At 34.7% G+C, this 21806-nt stretch overlaps 1 protein-coding gene across 3 annotated transcripts in view; it reads left to right on the forward strand.

Moving 5' to 3' along the window:
* Positions 1 to 21806, forward strand: part of LOC113657924 (inactive N-acetylated-alpha-linked acidic dipeptidase-like protein 2) — a 217419-nt gene that overhangs the window by 100261 nt on the left and 95352 nt on the right. For all 3 annotated transcript variants that reach the window (XM_027170096.2, XM_027170093.2, XM_047810598.1), the window contains exons 3-5: positions 5687 to 5951; positions 12778 to 12897; positions 19322 to 19472. In XM_027170096.2, the coding sequence (XP_027025897.2) occupies positions 5687 to 5951; positions 12778 to 12897; positions 19322 to 19472 (536 nt within the window). The remainder of the gene's footprint in view (positions 1 to 5686; positions 5952 to 12777; positions 12898 to 19321; positions 19473 to 21806) is intronic.

The raw sequence follows: 21806 nt of genomic DNA on the forward strand, positions 1-21806 counted from the left end.
CAGTGTAATTGTGCTCATTTCATAACCTACAACAAACTAGTCACCTAATGTTAGCTAGTTAAAATAAGCTCTGTTTGAAGGGAAAAGACTTGCTGGCTCTGCTGTAATCTCACAGTTCACTGGGTGCATAATTGCAGGCTTAAGGCAGGGACTTTACCTGAGGCTCTGCACACAGCTAGCATGCTAATTTAGCTAATGTATAGTGTACAGAAAAAAGTGGAACACTGTTTATTCTGATTGCCTCATCTGTGCTTTTGTTCTCAAGCTAGTCACAAACATTTGGCACAACTGAATACTATAAGCACATGAGCTAAAATGAGGTAAAATCTTCACCAGAGGAGAAAAGACATAGTTCAGATGATGAGAGGTCTCAAATAGCTTACACTCATCTGAAAATATCCGAGATGAGAAACAGCATCAACATCAAAATGTGGCTGTGATGGAAACTGCTCAGTGTGAATAAATAGCTATCCGTTATTCACTAGTTTCTCCCACTCTCTCCTCATTAGCTGTGGCTCCAGTCAAACACCGTGTAGCCAGACACACTTTCACTTAATACATACTATACAGTTGGAAATGGAGAGTTTGCAAATAGAAAAGGTTGCATTTAAGTGGCACTTGTTTAACTTTGTGCAAAAGAAAATAAATAGATTAGCGCCAATATAATTTTATCCTTCTTAAAATCATCTTAAAATTCTTTGGTAGCAAAAATACAGTGAGGTCAGACATTTTTCTTTTAACTGCAGGATTCCATCAATATACAGTATTTCGTCTTTGGCTATGTGTGCTTAAACACTATGAACCTCTTCAGGGACATGTGGGTAAAGTAAAGGCTGAACACTTTTTTCATTGCTGCTGGTATTATCATCCATAATAGCATTCTGACACAGTTCAATAGCCACCCAGACAGATTCTGTCAAATGGCATAGCCTCTGCCTAAGCAACCTCTAGTGACCACCTTCCCTGGCAAGAAGGATACACCAGCTGTCAATCAAATCCACTCAACTGCATTTAATTAACCGGCTTAAATGTCAATAGTGAGGAGTTTGACTTCAACACTAACTCCCTCACATTCAGTGTAGTCAGAGAACAAACTGCAGAGAACATGAAGTGGACATGAAATATGATGACACTAATACAATACATCTAGTTTGGCAGGATAATCATTTTAAAACACTGACAACCAAAATCCCCTCACAACTGCCTTGAGAGAGATTTAGTGGAAATGTTTGGTTTTCTTTCTCATGTGAGCTTGGGGATGCTTTAGCATGATATCTCTATTTTCCTCAGCAACAGATGGCATCAAATGAAAACCGTGCCATCATGGAAAACTTGGGCCGACAGCAGTGCTTAAGCTTGGCTTGTGTGAGAACACAGTGCCTCTTCCCTAGGCCATAGAGAGGGTATCCGTCACCATGGCAAGCTGTTAAGCATGTCACCCCGCTGTGTGGGCATCAACCCAGACATTTCTGTTTTTTCTTCTGTACACCATGCTATGAGATTCGCCATCCACCCTTCTGTTTCAGTTCAAAGCTACAGTGCAGTTCAAACTGACTTGAACTTCATTTTGCTGAATTTGATTAACTGTGAAAAATGATCAAGTTTATTTTTGTTGTTGTTATTATTAATATTATCTAACATCTAGTGATAGCGAAAACAGAATCTAGCTTTGAATTGATTTGCCAAATATTCTTTGCCAAGACCTGCAAGGTATTAATTAAAAAATAATTCAAGGCAAAAATTTAGAAAAATTGGCCATTTTAAAAACTAAATGATACAAGTGCAAATATTTATACACAGTTAATTCCCATAAATGAAGAGTTAGAGTTAGAATTAAAGTTGTGGAGAAACTAATTAGGTTCATATCAACCTAATCAATCTGTTTTTAATCTTAAATAATCTAATTAGCTGAATAAAACAGACTGTCTAGTTTCTGTCCACTACAACCAGATACCAGCTCTTGGCTGATTGGAGAGAAAATCAATTTATTCATCTGCTGTTTTAGCCAATCTACCTCAAGGTTGGCATGTTGTGTTCTGAAATGCTTTTCTCCACAGCAGAATGAGTGAGAAGTGTCATTATTTGAATTTCCTGTCAATTCTAACAAGTCTGGCCATTCTCGGCCTTTGTCTCCACATGATGCTTTTTATTTGCTCAAATCATTTTGTGCTGACAAAATGAAAAAAAAAAATAATAATAATTTTTTTTAGTAACAAAATATTTAGACCTTTTATGAGCATCCTGAATAACGAGTATTAATTTATGTAAACAGTTGGATAAATGATGTTTGTTTGATTTTCAAAGAATAATTGCATCAATTATGGCACAAATTATGGGGAGAAAATAATATAAAAATACTTTTGCATCTGGAATTTGTTCTTGATAGCCACAACAGATTCAAAAAAGACTCATGGAAGTGTTGAGCTGCCATATATATATGGCAGCTCATATGAACCGCCACCTTATTGCGGTGGAGGGGTTTGCCTGCCTGAATGATCCTAGGATTATATAAAATTATATATATATATATATATATATATATATATATATATATATTTATATTGTCTTAATTAGGGTGATGAGATGTGTGGGAAAACTGTTTGAAACCTTTTCACTCTTATCTTAAACACTAGTGTGCCTCAGTGGGGGCTCAAGTGATTAAGGTTCTGGATTGTTGAAGAAGGTCAGGGTTCAAGCCCCAGCACTGCCAAGCCGCCACTGTTGGGCCCTTGAGCAAGGCCCTCAACCCTCACTGTTTCTTGGCCACTGTATCAGAGCTGCCCTTGTACTCTGACCTAACGACCTGCATTCTAACTTCATAAGCTGGGATTTTTGCAGCATAATGTGTGGCAGTAATAAAGGCTTCTTCTTCTACTGATATCAGAAGTTTGAATGTGCTGTAAATCCTTGAAATATATATAATTGTTACTGTGGTAATAAAGACCACATTTTGAGATGCCTATTGAATATGCTGAGAGAGAAAAGCATACTTTTTTTTAGCAATTCAGTTGTTCATTTGTAATAAATTTCCTTGCTACATTATTACTAGTGAATAAAATCATGGTTAAAATTTTGCCTCCATACACACATACAGTACATATAAGCATTAAAAAAATATATAAAAAATTATAAATAAATAAATAAATATAATGATGATAATAATAATAATACATTATGAAACATTGCTGAACTGTTTGTCAAAACTGTGAAGGATATGTATATACACACTCTTTCAATACTGTGTCTTGAAGTTTAACAACTAGTGGGGGAAACATTTGGTGTGAACAACCATTTGCTTTTTTAAAATCAGAAGTCTTCTTCTTTATGATTATTTATCTATCTGTCTATCTATCTGTCTATTTATCGATCTATCTTTCTATTTGCATGTTAATATCAGCAGCCTTCATTATGTGTTTGTGAGTCTTTTCTGGACTACTGTACATATTTAAAAGATTAGATTTTTTTTATTGAGGAAGTTTATACAGACGTTTGTAGAAGGTATGTGCATGGTGCTTTATAACAGTGTTATAAATGTGTTCCACTTCTAGTTTTGGGAATATTAAAATAAATCATGTGTCTCATAAAATAAACAGTCTTCATAATAAAAAATAAGCTATTACTACTTTACTACTCCAACTTTTTATACTATTCCTAATTGGTTTGTTTTTGTTGTGAAAGCACATTTCCATTCTAATTTAGACTCATTGTTAAGACGCGTTATACGTCAGCACAGTGCAACATTCTCTCTGGCAGAATGTCACACTTGGAAAGATTCTTCAATTACAGCTATGTTGTGTTGCTCTTTTGGACGAAAAGACCCAGGTGTATAGCTGTTCAGTGATGATGGCGAGTAATAAAAGCACACATGAATAAGACTGAATTGAATTGAATTGTACTGTGGAGGGCTGTATCATGTTGGCAGAAGGAACGCATTAGCAATCTGTTTGATTGGAAGGTTTTGGAGGTTGTTGGATTTCGTTCATCTTTGTATTTTATTGTCTTGGATCGAGAACAGCACAATGCCCTCGCGAGTCTTTTATGATAAAGAAATAAAAGAAAGTAAGGTAAATAGAAACACTCTCTCCTGAACACATTTGGTGAAATAAAAATGTGAAGTCTACAGGACCTATAATTTAGATTCTGAATTCACTATCTGAATTTGCACCAGTTATTTATTTGTATTTCAAATTCAATCTCAAAGTGTGTGCGGCCCAAACAAGAAGAGTTAATTTATGTTTGTTTACTTTTTCAAGTTTTTTAATCACTGGGCAAAAACCCAGAATAAAAATTCTATCTGATTCTGTATTTTATCTTTTAGTTAAGAAGTGTATTTATGTCACTTTATTGTCGAAATAAACAGAGCTGAGTGTGGCAGCTTTATTACTTTTTTTTTGTTATTAATTGCTATGTGTAATTTATTTGTCCTAGAAATAAATGGTCAACATTGTTTTTTATTACGGATAAAATATACACAATATCATATTTCTATTATATACTAAAAAGGTAGTTAAAATGAATAATTTATTAAAGGAAAGGTCTCTACTTACTCTGATGTTGTTCATCAGATTTTGAAAATGATGGACGTTTTAAAATACTTTATGTGGACCTTTTAATATGAAATCAATTCACTGTATCATTTTTAAGAAATATGAAAGTAACATTTAGAAAAAGATATTGTAAAATTTCATATATTCTGAAGAACATGTAATTTAGGATGCCACTTATACCAAAATGCTTAAATGAAATGGTGGACTACAATTTTTAAAATTTTTTTATCCTGGTTTTGAACCCAGTGTTTTTTTGTATTTACTAGTATTAGACAATATTTCTAACACAACTGTGTGTGTGTGTGTATATATATATATATATATATATATATATATATATATATATATATATATATATATATATACAGTTGTATATATATTGTCTAATACTAGTAAAGATATACATATGTATTGTAATATTCATTATTTATTTTTAAATATTTATTATATTGTACATCCTTTTAAAATGCAGGTCATTAAATATTTATAGTACTGTGCATTAGTCAGTACTATTTGTAAAATCAGAACAAAGTCCAACATTGCTGTAATGATTACTGTGGGTTTTTTTTATTTAGCAAATTAGTGGGTGAAGCTGCCACCTAGCTGTCCAACAGTAACCGAGTTTAACTTTATAATCATAATCTTGAATCTTTCCTAAGATAAGCTGCAAATTACAATGGGTTAGTGCAATTTTTCATCATATCTGCATAATACATGAAGGCACACAGGCACAGCTTTATTTCCATGCTTTACGTTACACTCTGTATTGATAATTCCCTCTCTCTTTCTGGTATCATTTTTAATAAAGTGCTTCCACTGACTGTGAAGACAAATGCATCTAGGGACAGTAATATTCATCAGTTACGCTAACTGAAGCTTGTAGCAAATCTAAATTACAGCGGTCTGTCTTCAGTCCCAGGCTTCTTGTAGTGTCTCACTGGTGCTATCTGTACATCAACAGAGTGTGTAAATACCTTTAATGAATGCAAATGTTAAGCAAAAGCCAACAATGTACTGATTTAGCTAATGATGATGAGGCTTTTGCATATTCATCAGAGTTTAGTTAAGTGCCTTGTGAGACTGTTTTCAATATGATGGACAGTTGGATCAATATCTTCTTTCTCCATTCAACCCCACAGGGATTTCGAGTCCTTATCGGGACTCGGCGAGGAAGCACGGGTGAAATATCTTGCTCGGCGCTGGGAGGAGTTTGGACTGAAGAATGTCCAGCTGATCAATTACACCGTCCTCATTAGCTCCCCTGGATCCTTCCCGAATACCATCACTGATTTGGCAAATAAGCGGTGTTTTCTGCCCAGTGGAGCAAACTGTGACTCAAATCCCCACATAACCATCGACGAGTCCTTTGCGTTTGCAGCCTACTCGACTGTGGGAAGTCTAGAGGTACTGTACAAATAAAAAAAAAGGCATAGCATTGCTCATTTGCTTTATATAAGGTCCACGGTTAAAGCAAAGTCACACTCCAAGGCTCAAATATTTAATGTAATAAAGTGCATTAAGGTCTCAGTGGTTCTCACTACTACACAGGACGTCAAAGTGTAGCAAATAAGAGAAGTTTAATGGACTTCGCTGGCACTGAATATGTTCTCCAGCTAGAAAGTTAATACAAAGCCATTATGCTATTCAGCTCACGTCACAGGGATGAATGATATATCGTCAAGCTATTTTTAGACAGTGTGATCTCTGTCTCTGGAGGGACTGAATGAAAATCTCTTAAAGTCTATTAACACCTTTCAAGTCCAGCATGAGACATCTTAAAAGGATTCAATGACGAAAATGTTGCATTTAGGAGTAACTCTGACTTATTCTGTCTTTGAAGTCTGTTTGCCAAATAAGGGGTCAGTCATCCATCATTGAGCTGCTGCTTTTCAGAGTGCCCACTGAGGCTTTGATAGAAACCACATTTGCAATATCTAACAATCAGCAGCAGAAAAAAACCCAAAAACAAACAAAAAACCTAAAAAAACAAATATAGCTCACTTTGATGGATGAAATGCCTGGGGAGCTTATAGTAATGTGACTGAATCCTGCATCCCGTCCCTGAGAGGTCACTGAGCATCACGTATTATGTCTACTTTATGACTCCCTGCCATGCAGCATGTTAAAAATTGCCCATATACTTAATGTGTACAAAACTGATACATGCATTAGTATTATGGTATAGGTTATATATTATGGTATAGGTGCAAATTCTCATGGGCACCATTGATCTTTTTTTTTTCTTTTGTTTTTTGTTTACTTTTAGTTTTATTAGTTGCAGTATTGATTTTAATAGTCATAGGGTTACTACAAGATTAGTTTATCCATGGTCATTATTCAGGAACGTTGTTATAAACTTTCATTCTTTTTTTTTATCTACCTTTTCTCTCTAATTTCAATTTCAATTTTATTTTAATTAACTGAATATTTTATGAAAAGTGTCTTTTTGATGACTTGTGTTCCCCCTATGAAGAAGCAAATTGAATCTCATCTAAGAAGCTACAAATTAAAAAGTTTAAACTGAGTTCTAAATAACAGTCAAAGACAACGCATTAGTGTAATTGAAAGTGACAAGACATTAAATTCGTAGTACATTCGATTACGCTCAAATCATTGCAGCATTATTTTGTCATTATGATGAAACACCTTCATTGGCTTCATCTGCTTAGGTCGCAGTATCACTATTGTTTCAGGACTGGCTTCGGTTTTTGCAGCATAAACTGTTTAACACTACAGATTTAAGGGCACAAAACTTACTGTATAGTTATCTTCTTTAGTAAATTTAAAACCTCAGCCACTTCCTGGGCCTTTGAGCCAGACACTTATCTTTTTCTGCTCTGCTGACCATATATTCTGACCCCAGCTTTCTAAAAATTTGGGATATGAAAGATAGCATTTCATTGTGCTGCAATATATACAGTATGTGACAAATTATGTCTTCTAATTCTTCTTCTTCTTTTTCTTTTTCTTCTTCTTCTTTTTTCACTGCTACATGTTGATTGGGAAAACACTTATTTATATGACCGATGAATTTGGTAAATAATAAAGCATAGAATGATGTGCTGTTAGGTAAATAATCAATGACACTGTGGTGTGATGCAAACTAATTAAGGGATGTTGGTAATAAACTCAGGGTAACAACTGGTTGCAGGACATGTGTGGAGACAGGACCAGAATGACTGTGTCACGTCTGCTAACATTCCCCAATAGTTTAACTAAGGCCTACTATGGACTCACCAGACTCACCTTCCCAGAAACCACCTGCTCTCTCTTGCTCTCATTCACACTTCCTTTTGATTATGTTGTTTATCTCTGTTTATAAGCACCTCTGTTTCAGTTGTGCTTTGCAAAGTAATCTGTCAGGGACACAGACGCTGAGATGCAAATGCAGTTCAGTTTATTAGGTTCCAGTGAACAATCCAAGATATATCAAGCAAAGAACAGGTCAAATTCAGGAATTCACAGCATTATACCAGCGACAAAATAGAATCTGAGTCAGGTAAAGAAAGTGTGCAAAGTAAAAATCTAGAATACCCAGTACTGGAAAATCTAGAACAACTGAGTTATCGTATTAAATTCAAGGCTAAATTCTTTAGCCTTAAAGAAACCTGTGTACTATATTTCATCCAGGAACTGCTTTTTATTTCAATTGATGAACGGTCAGTATTCTGCAGTGGTCAGTATTACGTTAGGAGTCTAATGGTGGGGTGGTGCTCAGGATGGGGTTGTCCCTTGGGTAATCAGTTTCAATGAGCTTTATCCTCAGCTCTCTTTCTTCCCACAGCAGATTAGCAACGATCGGGTCCTGGCACAATGCAATTACTGGTTTTAATTTCAAGGAGAGAAAGAACTGTTGGGTAGCTAAGCTCTGATTATGTGCATTTTTTTCCAACCTCCTTTTAAAATTGGATTTGGTTAATGATTCACTTATATTGGGAACATCATTGTTTGCTTATTAATTGAAGGGATTTTTTTTTTTTCTGCTTGATACATATTATTTAGCCATTGATGTAACAAGTGTAGTTTCGGAATCTGTCTATCTCTGTGTAAGGCTGCCATTGTGGGAGAGAACGAGACAGAAGGAGACAGAACTGCTTTCAACTATGTGCTCGCTCTGTATAAAAGCCATTTATAAAGCTAAATGTGTGCCACCACATCATCCAGCTGTGCTAGTTTCATCCTTGTGGACTCACTAGAAGCTTAATGCAGACACTATGAATTTAAATTTGTTTAGTCGTTCCGCATAAAACCCGAAAGAATCTCATTAAGTTCTATTACTAAAGTGCAATTGTCCATTTGGTGCAACCATCTTGTGTACATATATGTGTAAATGCGTTTACGCTAAATTATTTATTTACAATTAGCTAACTTTCAGATGACTAATAGGTTCCATGAGTATTATGATTTGCTTCAACGTGTTTGTCTGTTCTTTCTCATTTATGGAAATGTTTAAAGGATGTCTGCTCAAACTTTCTGCTTAACGAATAAATATAATAGAAAACACCGTACACTTTTACTGAGGGTAATGTAAGGAAACCCAACTGCAGTGTTTTTCTATTCTGGATGTTCACATAGAAAGTGACATTTATAGAATATTTGTTCCAAGAAGAATCTCATGAGAGACAAGAGTCAAGAAGCTTTTATTATCATTTCAACCATACAGTATATACTGTAGCTGTTGCAGTACACAGTGAAATGAGACAACGTTTCTCCAGGATCATGGTGCTACATAAAACATACTGTATACAGAGCTATAAGGACTTAGTAAGTAGTCCTAGATACATAAAGTGCTTCAGTGCAACATGGTGCAAACAGTGCAGGACAAAAGACAGTGCAAACAAACAATACAAGACAAAACACAAAAGCAGTGCTGACCAGTTTACATACTATATGTTCTATTTTGCGTGTGCAGAAATACTGAAATGAACACATTAGTATTATAGCAGCAGTTATATGAAGTATTGTAATGAATTGTGCAAAACAATAATCGACTGAAATGTTAAAGACAATATGTGCACAGAGCAAAAACAGTGTTCAGAACAGCATGTAAACAGTTTGATATGGTGGTGCTGTGTACATGTTTGGTGTAGGTCAGTGCAATCCATACAGCTGATTGTGCATGTGTGTGAGACTTTTCTTGCATTTTAGGCAAGAATGTGCTTAAAAGTCCCAGTTAAGAGATCAATCAGTTTTAAAATAATTAATAATTAATTTCTAAAGTAATTTGCTCAGTTTTAGTATATGACACATGCCAGGATTTGTCCAGAATGTCTATGGGACTGGGCAAGAGTTGGTCAGGATTGCCCATGAGAACAGCTAGGATTAGTTAAGAGTGCTTTTAGTAGTTGGTGGGATTGATCATGAATGTTTATATGACTGGGCAGGATTTGTCAAGGGTGTCAACAGGAACTAGTGGAATTGGTAGAGTGCCCATGGGTGTAGACTAGATTTGTCAGGTGTGTGTGTGTTGGAGTGTGTGTGAGTGAGGGTGAATTGATCAGGATTCCTCCAGCAGGGGAAAAAAAAATGGTACTTGTCTGATTTGGCAACAATTTTCTAAGTGCTGTTGTCCCCTCAAATAAAAGCATGAAGAAAGCTTCAGGTAACTATTTGAATATCATTAAAATATTGGTGTAGCATCTTTAGAGCTCCACAGTGACTGGCAGAAACATGCTGCTGCTGTCCATTGTCGTGTTCTACACTCTTGAACTATCGCTCAGAGATGTTTATCAGATGGATGAAAATATCTTGCAGGCTTTAACCTGTTTTCTCTCTTTACCTTACAAAGTATAATGGCGGCCATCATTAAAAACTTTTTTTATAGTAACTTTCAGTTGATGATCAGATTCTTCTATGATCCACAATAACGCAGATGAGAACTTTTTTCTTCCCACTGAAAAACAGAGATAGGGACTATGAGAGGTTATGTGAACAGAATCAAAGTGGTCTGTGTTATGAATGCCCTTATTAACATCATTACCATAATGGCAGCCTCTCAGTGCACATCTCATGCTTTTCTATTTTATCTGCCTTTAGCGCTGTAGACAGAACACTGTATGATGCCACTGATAACACGTTATAAATCTCCCATGTCCATAGCTTTCTCGATGTTGCTATTCAAACAAGATGTTGCTACTGTATTCTCTCTGGAATTGCATTTCATTTAGTTCTGCTGACAAATACATTTGGGAAAGATAATCCTTTTCCACTTTAATTCCAGCTTTTAAGATGTACATCACCTTTGCTGCACTGGCAAGTTCTTTAACTTCTTTTATTACTGATCATGTTTAATTCCAATTTAAGGGAACAACAACTACAGTAAGCACAAAAGAACAAAAGAAAATATTTGAAAATATTTCTAAATATAAAAGTATCATGTAAAAGTTTTAGAGATATACACAATTCTAAACTTTAATTAGTAGGAAAGTGTTGATCAGTTTCTATAACAGTATAGCTTTAACTGAAATGACAGGTTTATATTCATGCTGTTATTTTAGTGAAATATATAGTTTCTATAGTAACAGCAACTTTACTGGGACAAAAGGTCAAAAGCTATACATAATCTAAGCCTAATAATAACTGATTCAAAGCATGTTATTTAACAACATATAGTTATATGCTGCACATTGAAAGAAAATCATATACTCATTTTTATGGTGAATTTTTCCAATAGGACAATAGATTTAATCAACATTTATGTAAAGAGTATAAATGTACCTCCACTTGCTTATATATATATATATATATATATATATATATATATATATATATATATATATATATATATATATATATATATATAAGCAAGTGGAGGTACATTTATACATATATATATATATATATATATATATATATATATATATATATATATATATATATATATGTATAAGAAGAAAACATTTTGGGCTATGGTGTAATGGGAAAAAAATCCACTTCAGGTCAGAGTCACATCATCCGATAACACACCATTTTGTTCTGAATTATTTCACTATAACAGCATGGATCGTCAAGTTTTATTCCTTCCAGCACTCCTTTTTTTTTTCAGGAAAAGCTGATACATCACTACACCCACACTGTCCTGCTATCTTTACACAGGCAGTGTCAAGCCTGTTTACAATTCTTCACTTGAAGGTACTGATAAGGATAGCAACTTAATAAAACAGACATTGCTTAGCTAATAGAACGATGTTTATAGTGAGATATGCAGACACCATTCCCCATACTTACCAGAGTCTACATTGCTCAAGAGTCAGGTTTGTTTGTGAGACTTTGGGGCACAGGATGTATGGTTGGTTGTTCTCAGCCGGCTTTTCTTTTATGTAGATTTCTTTAAAAAGGGTTCAGACCTTGTGTGCACCATAATCAACTCCGAATTGGAAGAAAAGGAGGAGAAAAAATATAGCTTCTAAATTGTAGTGCCTCAATTTCCTTTCCTTTATTGTATGTACTGAATACAAATATGACTTCCTTGACCTCCTTGTCAACCATTACATTTTATTATCTAATTAATATCTATATTTATTGATTACTATTGAGATTGTTGGGTTCTGAATGCTAGGACTGCTCTGCTGTCAGAAACTCATGACAGCATCAGATCGAAATCAATCATCTATAAAGAATGCTAGAGGTTGTGTTATTTATGAAAATGCAATGCAAGTTACTATGTATTATGAAATAATGACAGATCATTTTTTGCTCATGACTCAGGTTTGTTTTTAAGACTTTGGGGCATAAGACGGATGTTTTATTTGGTTGCACTCTGTCAAGAGAGTCTCAGTCTTCAGGGGGCACTGTGCTTGGTCTGATTCATGAGTAAACTTCCCAGAACAGATCCAGTTTTCAGGACGGTGGAGATGAATAAGGTTAAAAAAAAAAAAAAAAGTAGATCCTGTAGATTTGAACTGCTGCTATAATTATAAAGGGTGTCCTGTCCTCATCCCAGCACTCTTACACTCACAATACACACATACTGAGCATGCTTTCAACACACTTAATACTGATTGATATTACTTTTATACAACTGTATTTTGACTCAGGTAAGGAAGGTTTTTTTTATCTGGTTTTGCTTGTTTTATGGAGTATTTCATTGTCTTTGTTGCTTCTGGATTGCTCATTATAGAGCTTTATTTCTTTAATGCTGCTTTGGGACAAAGTTTTTTGCTACTTAAATAAAATGTCATTAATAAATAAATTAATTAATAAATGTGTTTAATCTATTTTCTCTCTTAAGGCAGAATTGGTGGACGTACAGTATGGAGGTTCTGAAGATCTGAGATTAATCCGAACTGAGATGAACGTGACCAATAAAATCGCACTGCTTAAAATCGGCCCAGTACCTTTGCTCAACACGGTATGTTAAAAATAATACATTACTTACTTCACATTATAAAGTACAGTCAGTGGTTTGGTTCTGCAGTGAGTTTTCCTATCGATGATTTATTATGAGGCGGTAACACATTAGATGGTAACTAGGCTTATAATTACCATGCATATAGTTAATATAGCTTAAACACTTGAGAAAGGCATGAGGTACTATGCAGTGTACTATTCCAGTGATTTTATTCTAATGGAAAAAACGGTGTAATTAATCGTGAGACAAATATAAGTCTTTATTTAAAATTTAGCTCTAAAATCCACAGTGAGACATTTACCCTGTAATGAAATATGACAATTTGGCTGTTATTGGCACTTATATCATTTATTCCTGCCAGTTAAAAGTTAAATACTCCCAATACCGTATTTCTGTATTTTATCACTTAATTAAATGACATCATTTTAAAAATCAATCTGAGGAATAAACATAACTGAATCAGGAAATGTTTATTTATTAAGCGTTTAGTGAATTAAGATATGTTAAAGTTAGGTACAGGTATGACTTTATTTTACTGAAAGAGGAGCACAGAAAGAAGAGATTGGGCATATGATTGAAGAGGATGCACAGGATATTTTCACCTCAGCTGGCATTTCAATCATGCTGTTTTTAAATAATTTAAATGATGCAAATTATATTATTCAGTATTGGAAAAACCTGTCAGACATTCATCTACACACATCAGACAATGATTTCTCAGAAAAATGTAACTGAGGCACAGTAAATTGGGTCTACACCTCTAGCCTGTACTCACATCCTGTCATTGGTTGGTTGCCCTATTGGGTTTATATGCTTTTTGTTTGTGTTTGTACACTATTGTATCTGCATAATATCTACTCAATTGTGTTTAATAGCATCCAATATGGATACTGAATATCTTTTTTTTTTCAAGTCCATGCTGATCATCATGCCTTTATTTCCGATTCCAATTATGATTTGTGACTACAGACATACAGTAATAAATTAATGTAATAAAACAACAAACTGCAGGTATCAGAGATTCTTGACTGGTATCATGCGATTCTCATCAGACGGAAACTCAAATTACTACTAATAGAATTGGGCTCAGTGTCCAGGATTTGTGTTTTTTTTTTTTATTAAGCTTGGTCATTTAGGCCATATATTTTTTTAAGGGGAGCGTTTAGTATTGTGGTGCTCTCCTGTAAACTAATAAATAGGGAGTTTATTTATTTATTTGTTTGTTTGTTTATTTTATGATCCAATTATTTGTGCTTAGAAGTAACTGGGAACGCTGTATAAACTGTCTGGAAGAAAAATGCATTTATTTTTCTTGTTGCTAGATCGTTATAGCTACTAACACAGTCCAAACAAATTACTGCACATACTGTATACAGTATATTAATCATCTGCTTTTACTGTAAATAGATAAAGTTTTTATGCCTTTAACCCTTAAATACACTCTCTTAGTCAGAGTGTAAGTAGCAAAAAAATGAAGTTTACACACTGCGTGTACTGAATTGTATAACTACTTTAACCTCAATGACAGTTTCAACACCCATACAAATAAAATGTGGGTTCTGATTAAAGTGTTCTGGGTGAGATTGTTGTGTTCTGGATGCCAAAGGTGTTATAATGTTTAAAAAACAACACAGGATCATATTGAACTCAATAATGCCAGGGGTTGTGTGATGAGCAGTGATGAAGTAGCTTCATCACTGCTCATAATATAGCTTATTAATGTTGCGTATAATGCTATTGTAAATGCTACACATTGCTATACACTGAAACACAGTCTCGTAAATAATATAAGACATGTATTAAACATGCGTCCATTATAACATACAGTATGGATGCATTAAAACAGAAGTTGAATATATTCATAGACTATTATACATGTGGATTTTAAAGAAAACATTAGCAAATATTCTATATTTGTATGTAATAGAATATATTAGAGTATTTTTCAGCATGCATCACACACAAGTATAATTTATTAAAATAGTGTATTGTATAAGTATTGGATAAAGCCTTATGAAAGCAATATAAACTTTGATTTGTTTAGTATGGTTCATTATATTTATGGCCATTTGCATATCGTATCATTATTGATATTGTCACCAGAGATTTTCTTTTCAATACAGTTTACATAAATATACAAATCTTTAACAACTATCAAGGTAAATCATTATTTCTATTAGTCTTATTTACATCTACAGACACTTATTCAGAATGACCTTAGAGAATGATTACAAATGCCTTTGCTTTGTTAACATAGTTTCATTCCCTGCTTCAACATGTGAACACAGACACTGTGGTTGAATGGCAGAGGAAATATTGACCTTCTGCTAGTTTTTTTTTTTTGCTCCTGCTTTAAATTCTACCAGTGTCTCTGGTTCTCTCAGGCAGCATTTGTTTGGGAAGGTTTATCGATTTCCTTTAAAGTGAGTGCTTGGTCCTGTAGTCCAGGAGGATCAAGCTTTTTAACTGCTCCCCCTTAAATGATCAGTCAGAAAATGATGATACTTATCAGCTCGTATAACAGAATCAACTGGTTACAGCAAAGCAGAGCTGATCATATTTACTCTTGAAAAAGAGAAACAGAAAATAAAAGCATTATTGATTATGATGTAATGTGCTCTGAAAACGCAATACCGTCTGTGTAAATCCTTAAGAGTAAGTTCCAAGGTCTTGGTAAGCTGGTGATACTTATATTAAAGCAAGAAAAGTGAAAATATTGGCCTTTGCCCATTCAGCATTATTTAGAATGGAACAAATGTTCCTTTTATGTTTTAGTTCCGAGTTAATGATGTATGTTTTTTGTCTTCATATATTTTTTTTTATTAGGTCTCTACTTTTAACCCATAACTGCTCTGGTACAGTACCTACAGTAATGTAATGTGTACACCTGTTCAAAAAAAAAATAAATTAATTGTTTAATTCAAATGGCACATAGGGTCAATCCATGTGATCGAACTAAGAAACATTAACACACACAATTCTCAAAGCCCCGAATAAAATCAAACACCAAGTTCACACCTGAGCTGAGATTTAAATCTTCAGCACTAGTGTTTTGAAACAGACCCATTACTGTTACCCACTGCACTATTCTGACATGTGTTTTAATTACCTAAATGTAATACTATAGGTATAATTCCCATCAGTGCCAACATCCTCATGAGATTTTATGTAATTGATTTACACTAATACTGTGTGAATTGTATTCAATCATTCTACCTTCATTTACAATAGTAATTTAGAAACGTATCTCAATTTTGTTAATTATATGCAATGAAGTTTCCATTTTATGTTCTATTATTCTTAAATCTGACTGATCTCATGTTGCATTTAAGTGTATTTATCTTCTTCTCTTCCTTCATCTCTTGGCAGAGTGTCATTCATTGATATTTTTTCCCTGACCGTGTTCCTGTTTATTTGTTTCTCTGTGTGTTTTTTTGTTTTTTGACCCATTTGTTTATGGATCATTCTGGTTTGTTGTGGTCTTGTTGTGATTAGACCCCTTCTACTATACAGCCTTAACAATAATTTGTAGATTTCAGCTAATAAAAAAGCTCATGGAATATGTACAGATACTATATTACCAGCATCAACACATTTATCTGTTTATTTAAGCAGTACTGCATGAATTACAGTACAGTACACCAGAAAATAATTGTGGTGGTTTGGGACAACCTGTCAGATGTTACTGTGGCTAATTCTGACAACCAAAAATACCAAAACATCTGCGATTTTCTGGCTGAACCTATTTTGACAAATCTGCTTTAAGAAACTATAATTATATTTCACCAAAACAATCTGGAAATATTATTTATTTTCTGTCCTAGCCTTGACTTTTTTCCTATAACGATCATGTTGTGTAAGGTGGCAATTTAACAAACACTGCTTTGCACAGTTAAAAAAAAAAAAAAAAACAGTCTGCCTGCAAAAATCCTGTCTTTAAAACCTGTTAGCTTAGCGTGATTTCATCACATAGTGAATATAATTTACTGTAAGATTTAAACTAGTCAATGGATAATTATATCATATCAAAATGGACATAAGCCAAATAGGTATAATTTGTTATATTATATTAGCTGTCAAATATGTCAGTGAATCTAGCGTGTCATCATCAAAACACAGAAAAGAGCTAATAACAGTAGAAGCAGCATTGTAAAATGTTTTTAAATGTTGACCTAGTTTAGCACAACTGACTGAAATATTCAGCGATTACTTGTCCACTGATCAGTTAAACGAAGAGATGATAAAGCTGGTTAAATGCCACAAGTGACTTTTTCCTCAGTATACTGTATGCGGCAGAGACTGATGTAACTGATGTTTATAATCAACATGATAACTCGTTAACTGCATATCTCTGTACTGTTTTCTGGTATGTAGATTAGGTTTTCAAGGTTATCAAGATAAATAATTTACATGATTTTGCCATTCACCTCATGATAATACTGATGCTGGAAATCTAGGAAAGTTGTTTGCACTTTTTGTATAAAATTACTGTATATTATTGTTAATCATTCGGTTATCAATCAATGACTGCTGGACGGACAGGATTAAAAGCCTGTTTCTCTTTTCTACTCTCATACCAAAAACCTTACAGTACTTACAGCTTTCAGAGTGACAGGCTTTTAAGTCCAGCCAATTATCATGGTCAAGCTTACTATTGTTTTGCATTAAAAAGATTATATAAAGAATATAAATTCATTCTTTCTATTCAATTTTGTCCATTTTCACTTTTTGTTACAGATGTTACAGATTGACTTGTGGTTGAGATACATGTAAAGGAGAAACTTACGTTTATTTATTTATTTATTTAGCATATTTGCAGTTTGCAGAGATACATAGTGAAAAATTTTAAAATTTGCCCAAATATTAGGTTTTTCTAGGCTGTCACACATATGTGTATCAAAATTTGTGGCTAAATCATCAGAGTTTAAGAGTAAATGACAAGATTTGTGCTTAGTTTTGTCCCTTAATTTACTGTTAAAAACAAGCTGTTTACCCCTTTTGGCATTTAGCATGAATGCCATGAAATGTTTGTCTTAGAAATACCCATGATATACTCAATGTTGTCTGTGCATTCCAGATTTTAAGATTTTCAATGTCAGCTTTCACTGCTGCACTTACAAATTCATTTTCTTTTTACATGCTTGGAAGAAGGTCATCTATTCAGAATATTCAGACTGCTTTCAAACCACCCACTCCACATATATTTTCAAATAGTAATGACACCACACGGGTTTTAAGATTATTTACTACCTTGGTACTATACTATAGCTCCACTTAGTTAGCATTTATCATCTACTTCACAGGATTAAAGACTGTTCAGTTTGTCTACACACTGAGCTACCTTAACAAACAAACCTCTCTAACATGGTCGCTTTGGGTGTGTGTATTTTTATATATTTTTTATAAAAATTTTGTTCTCTATATATTTTGAAAATACAATTGGTGTTCTAATTAAATAACCTGGAACAGCTTGGGACATGTTGATGCATCCTAGATGGTGCTGACATACTGTATACACCTTAAAACTTGGCCACAGATGCTTTGTGGTTAGCACATTTGGCTCACACCTCCAGGTATGGGGGTTTGATTATTTTCTCTTTTTGTAAGTGCCATGTGATGCGTTGGGACCCCATCCATGGTGTCCCCTGCCATATGAACCCCGACTAACCTGAGATAGATTTCGGCATCCTTGCAACTGTGCAGGATACGTGCATGGATGCATGGATGGATGAATGAATGCATGGAGGGATGGATAGATGGATGGTTGGAAAGAAAGATTGATGTATGTATGTGTGGATGTCTATGATAGATTTATCAAAGCCACATTGATTCACAGCCTATTGCAGTGTTGTGAAGTCATCCTGAAATTACTTGATCTAATAAAGAGATGCTGAAGCTTATAAATATGTTAACTATTCAGTGAAAATGTAAAAAGGTTAGACTTGCTCCCATTTATTTTTGCATTAATCCAGGGCTGTGTGTGTGTGTGTGTGTGTGTGTGTGTGTGTGTGTGTGTGTGTGTGTGTGTGTGTGTGTGTGTGTGTGTGTGTGTGTGTGTGTGTGTGTGTGTGTGTGTGTGTGTGTGTGTGTGTGTGTGATAGCCTCAGCCTTAAGTTGCTGAGGCCATTACTATTCTCAAGTGGCCCACTTTGCAGTGATAAACTGTTCTAATCCACACATGCACACAAACTCCTACTAATAAACTGTTCATCCTATAAACAATTTTACTCTTTATTTTTACTCAATTTCCTTCCATTTATCTTATGAATCATGTCAACATTTAGCTTAAATATTAAATCAGTGAGCCAGTTTTATCCTTGTTTTTCACTTTTTTCCTGAAATGCCATCGACTGCAAAATTAAATGTGCTTCAGCTCCCCCTTTAGGTGAGAATGTTTTTGCAATTTATGACTTTTTCTTAACAGCTTTCTCTCCTGGCTGATATGGGCTTCGGCGCTTGTCTCATCTACGTGGATCCCTGTGACGTCCCTGAGGATCAGCCATTACTGCAGAAGGCATTCGGGGTGACGTTAAACCCAGGAGGGGACCCATCAACCCCAGACTACCCCAGCACAGGTGAGTACACATCCCATCAAATATGCACTGGTCCCATAAACCTTATTCTTAAAACAACCTCTATTAATAAGTCAAGTAGGCATGCTAAGCTCTGAAATTCTAATGGAGGCGCAGTCCTCTGGGATATCCAAGCACCTGATTAGACATGCATAAGGAACAAGTAAGGAGAGAGAGAGACTCAGTGAAAAAACTGAAATACAGAGAAAAGAAAAGAGACAACACCAAAGGTATAGTTGGGCTTTGTTAGTTTTGAATTCTTTGGCTCGATGTCTGAAGACTGAGATTCTGGCAGAAAATATTTTATTTTTCGCCTAGAAAAGTCACATGGATGTAATTTGCATATTTTTGTTTACTAGTTTTGACATTCAACACATCCCTGGAGTAGGGCTGTTCTTTGAAACACAAGCCAACAATAATGTCAGAGAAAGAAGTAAGTTGAGCTCATGAATTGCTCTAAATGAGTACTTAGACTGCTCCTGAAATCCCGCTACACCATTAACACACCTCATGAAGGGCTTGTTAATTAGCCGATAAGTTGAGTCAGGTGTGTTAGAGTAGGGAATGTTTTCCCTTAAGACAACTAGATGACTTGGCATAATAAACAACATAGTGCGTAAGTACCTTTGCCTCATGTCCTTTAAAGCTTATACTTATTTAGAACCCTGATTTTTCAAACTATTTGTTGTCCATTTCATAAAGTTTCAGCTTATTACTAAATTATATAAACTATATACTGTAATATAGTCATTAACTGGTGGGTCTGGACGTGGACTAGCAAAATATTTCAGCACACTGATTTAAGTACTTGAAGATGCTACTGAATGCGAGCTGATAAATTTATGGGGAAAATCAGCTCTATTTTTCTTTTTATTGACCTCTATTTTCTGCCACTTTTGTCATTTTGTCAAATTCCTACTGTACTAAGGTATAAACCCAAGGCGCCCAAGTAATATCCTTAAGACAACAACTCAATATTTGACAACACCAGTGAAACTACTGTGATACAATATAACATGATTTTGACTTTAATTCATATTTCAGCATTCGCTATTTTGTAATACTAACAATCGAGCAAAGCAGTCACCTTGCTAGGCTATTTGCAAATAAAAACAAACTTTATTACACACCATTTGTTGGCCCTTTTAGCCCAATAAGATAACTCTCCATTCTCACTTAACATATACTAAATAAGAAAGGTGAACACCAACACATGCTGTTTCAGAGATGATGCTGCATCTTTTCAAAGTGTTAAAAAAACACGCATGATTTTTCACAACGTAGCCATATTCGGCATACCTGAGCTCAGAGAAACCCAAAGAGCTCAAACGAATTTTGGTCTTTTAGATCCACATGGCTGAGGCATGGTCTGGATTTAAAGATTTGATCTTGGGAACCATGGTCTGGTTTTCTACACCAACATGTAAAATTAGAGTTTCTGCAGTAGTAGTTCTTATCCAATCACAGATATTTATAGATCATAAATGACCGAGCTGAGGGCAGTTCAAACTAGAGACTTGCTACAGGGCTAGAGTCTTTAGGTCAGAAAGACAAGATCTTGTCATGTAGTGAGAGTTGAGGTGGATGCAGGTGCAGTAAAATATAATATAAAATCAGTGCAGGAAACAAGCAGCAGTTGGGTGATCAGCAAAGAACTAGAACACGTTCAAAACCATGACGCAGCAGCACACAACAAAAACGCTCTGCAAAGTCAGGTGACAAAACACTGAACATCTGAGTGCTCAATGTGACATGTGACAAGGTAATGGGACATGAAGGGGCTGATAGGTAATGTGTTCATGCACCATGCCAATGTCACATTATTTTATAGATTGTTCCTTGTATTTACATTTCTGAACTGATTAGTGGATTGGTTTGGTTTAAAAATAAAATAAAGAATAGTCAATAACAGAAACAGAATGGTGATGATCAATGGAAGAGGAAGCATGCATTTATTGTCATGAACTGTAGTATGAAGCGACAATATTAAAAAAAAAACCACACAACCAGTTTTTATACAGCTACAAGAATGGGGAAAGCAAATCAATACCTGACGAAAGGTCCTGAGAGTTTAGGTTTTAAACATTCTCAGCATTAGATATGTCATACATCTGCTTTAGCTTTTCTCATAAGAACTCAGTGTGGCATGTGTTTGCATGTGTTGCTATTTGTTCCAGTGATCTGATCTCAGGTGGCTAATCAGCAGGGGTTCCATCATTATTTTCAAATAAGACATTGTGTTGAGGCATTTAGCTACAGTAATGTTTTATCTCCCAATACAAATGCAAGGAGAGAATTTATACATCAACCTTGCTGAAAATACTATCTCTATATGCC

The sequence above is a fragment of the Tachysurus fulvidraco genome, chromosome 2, assembly GCF_022655615.1.
Source record: "Tachysurus fulvidraco isolate hzauxx_2018 chromosome 2, HZAU_PFXX_2.0, whole genome shotgun sequence".
Taxonomy (NCBI): domain Eukaryota; kingdom Metazoa; phylum Chordata; class Actinopteri; order Siluriformes; family Bagridae; genus Tachysurus; species Tachysurus fulvidraco.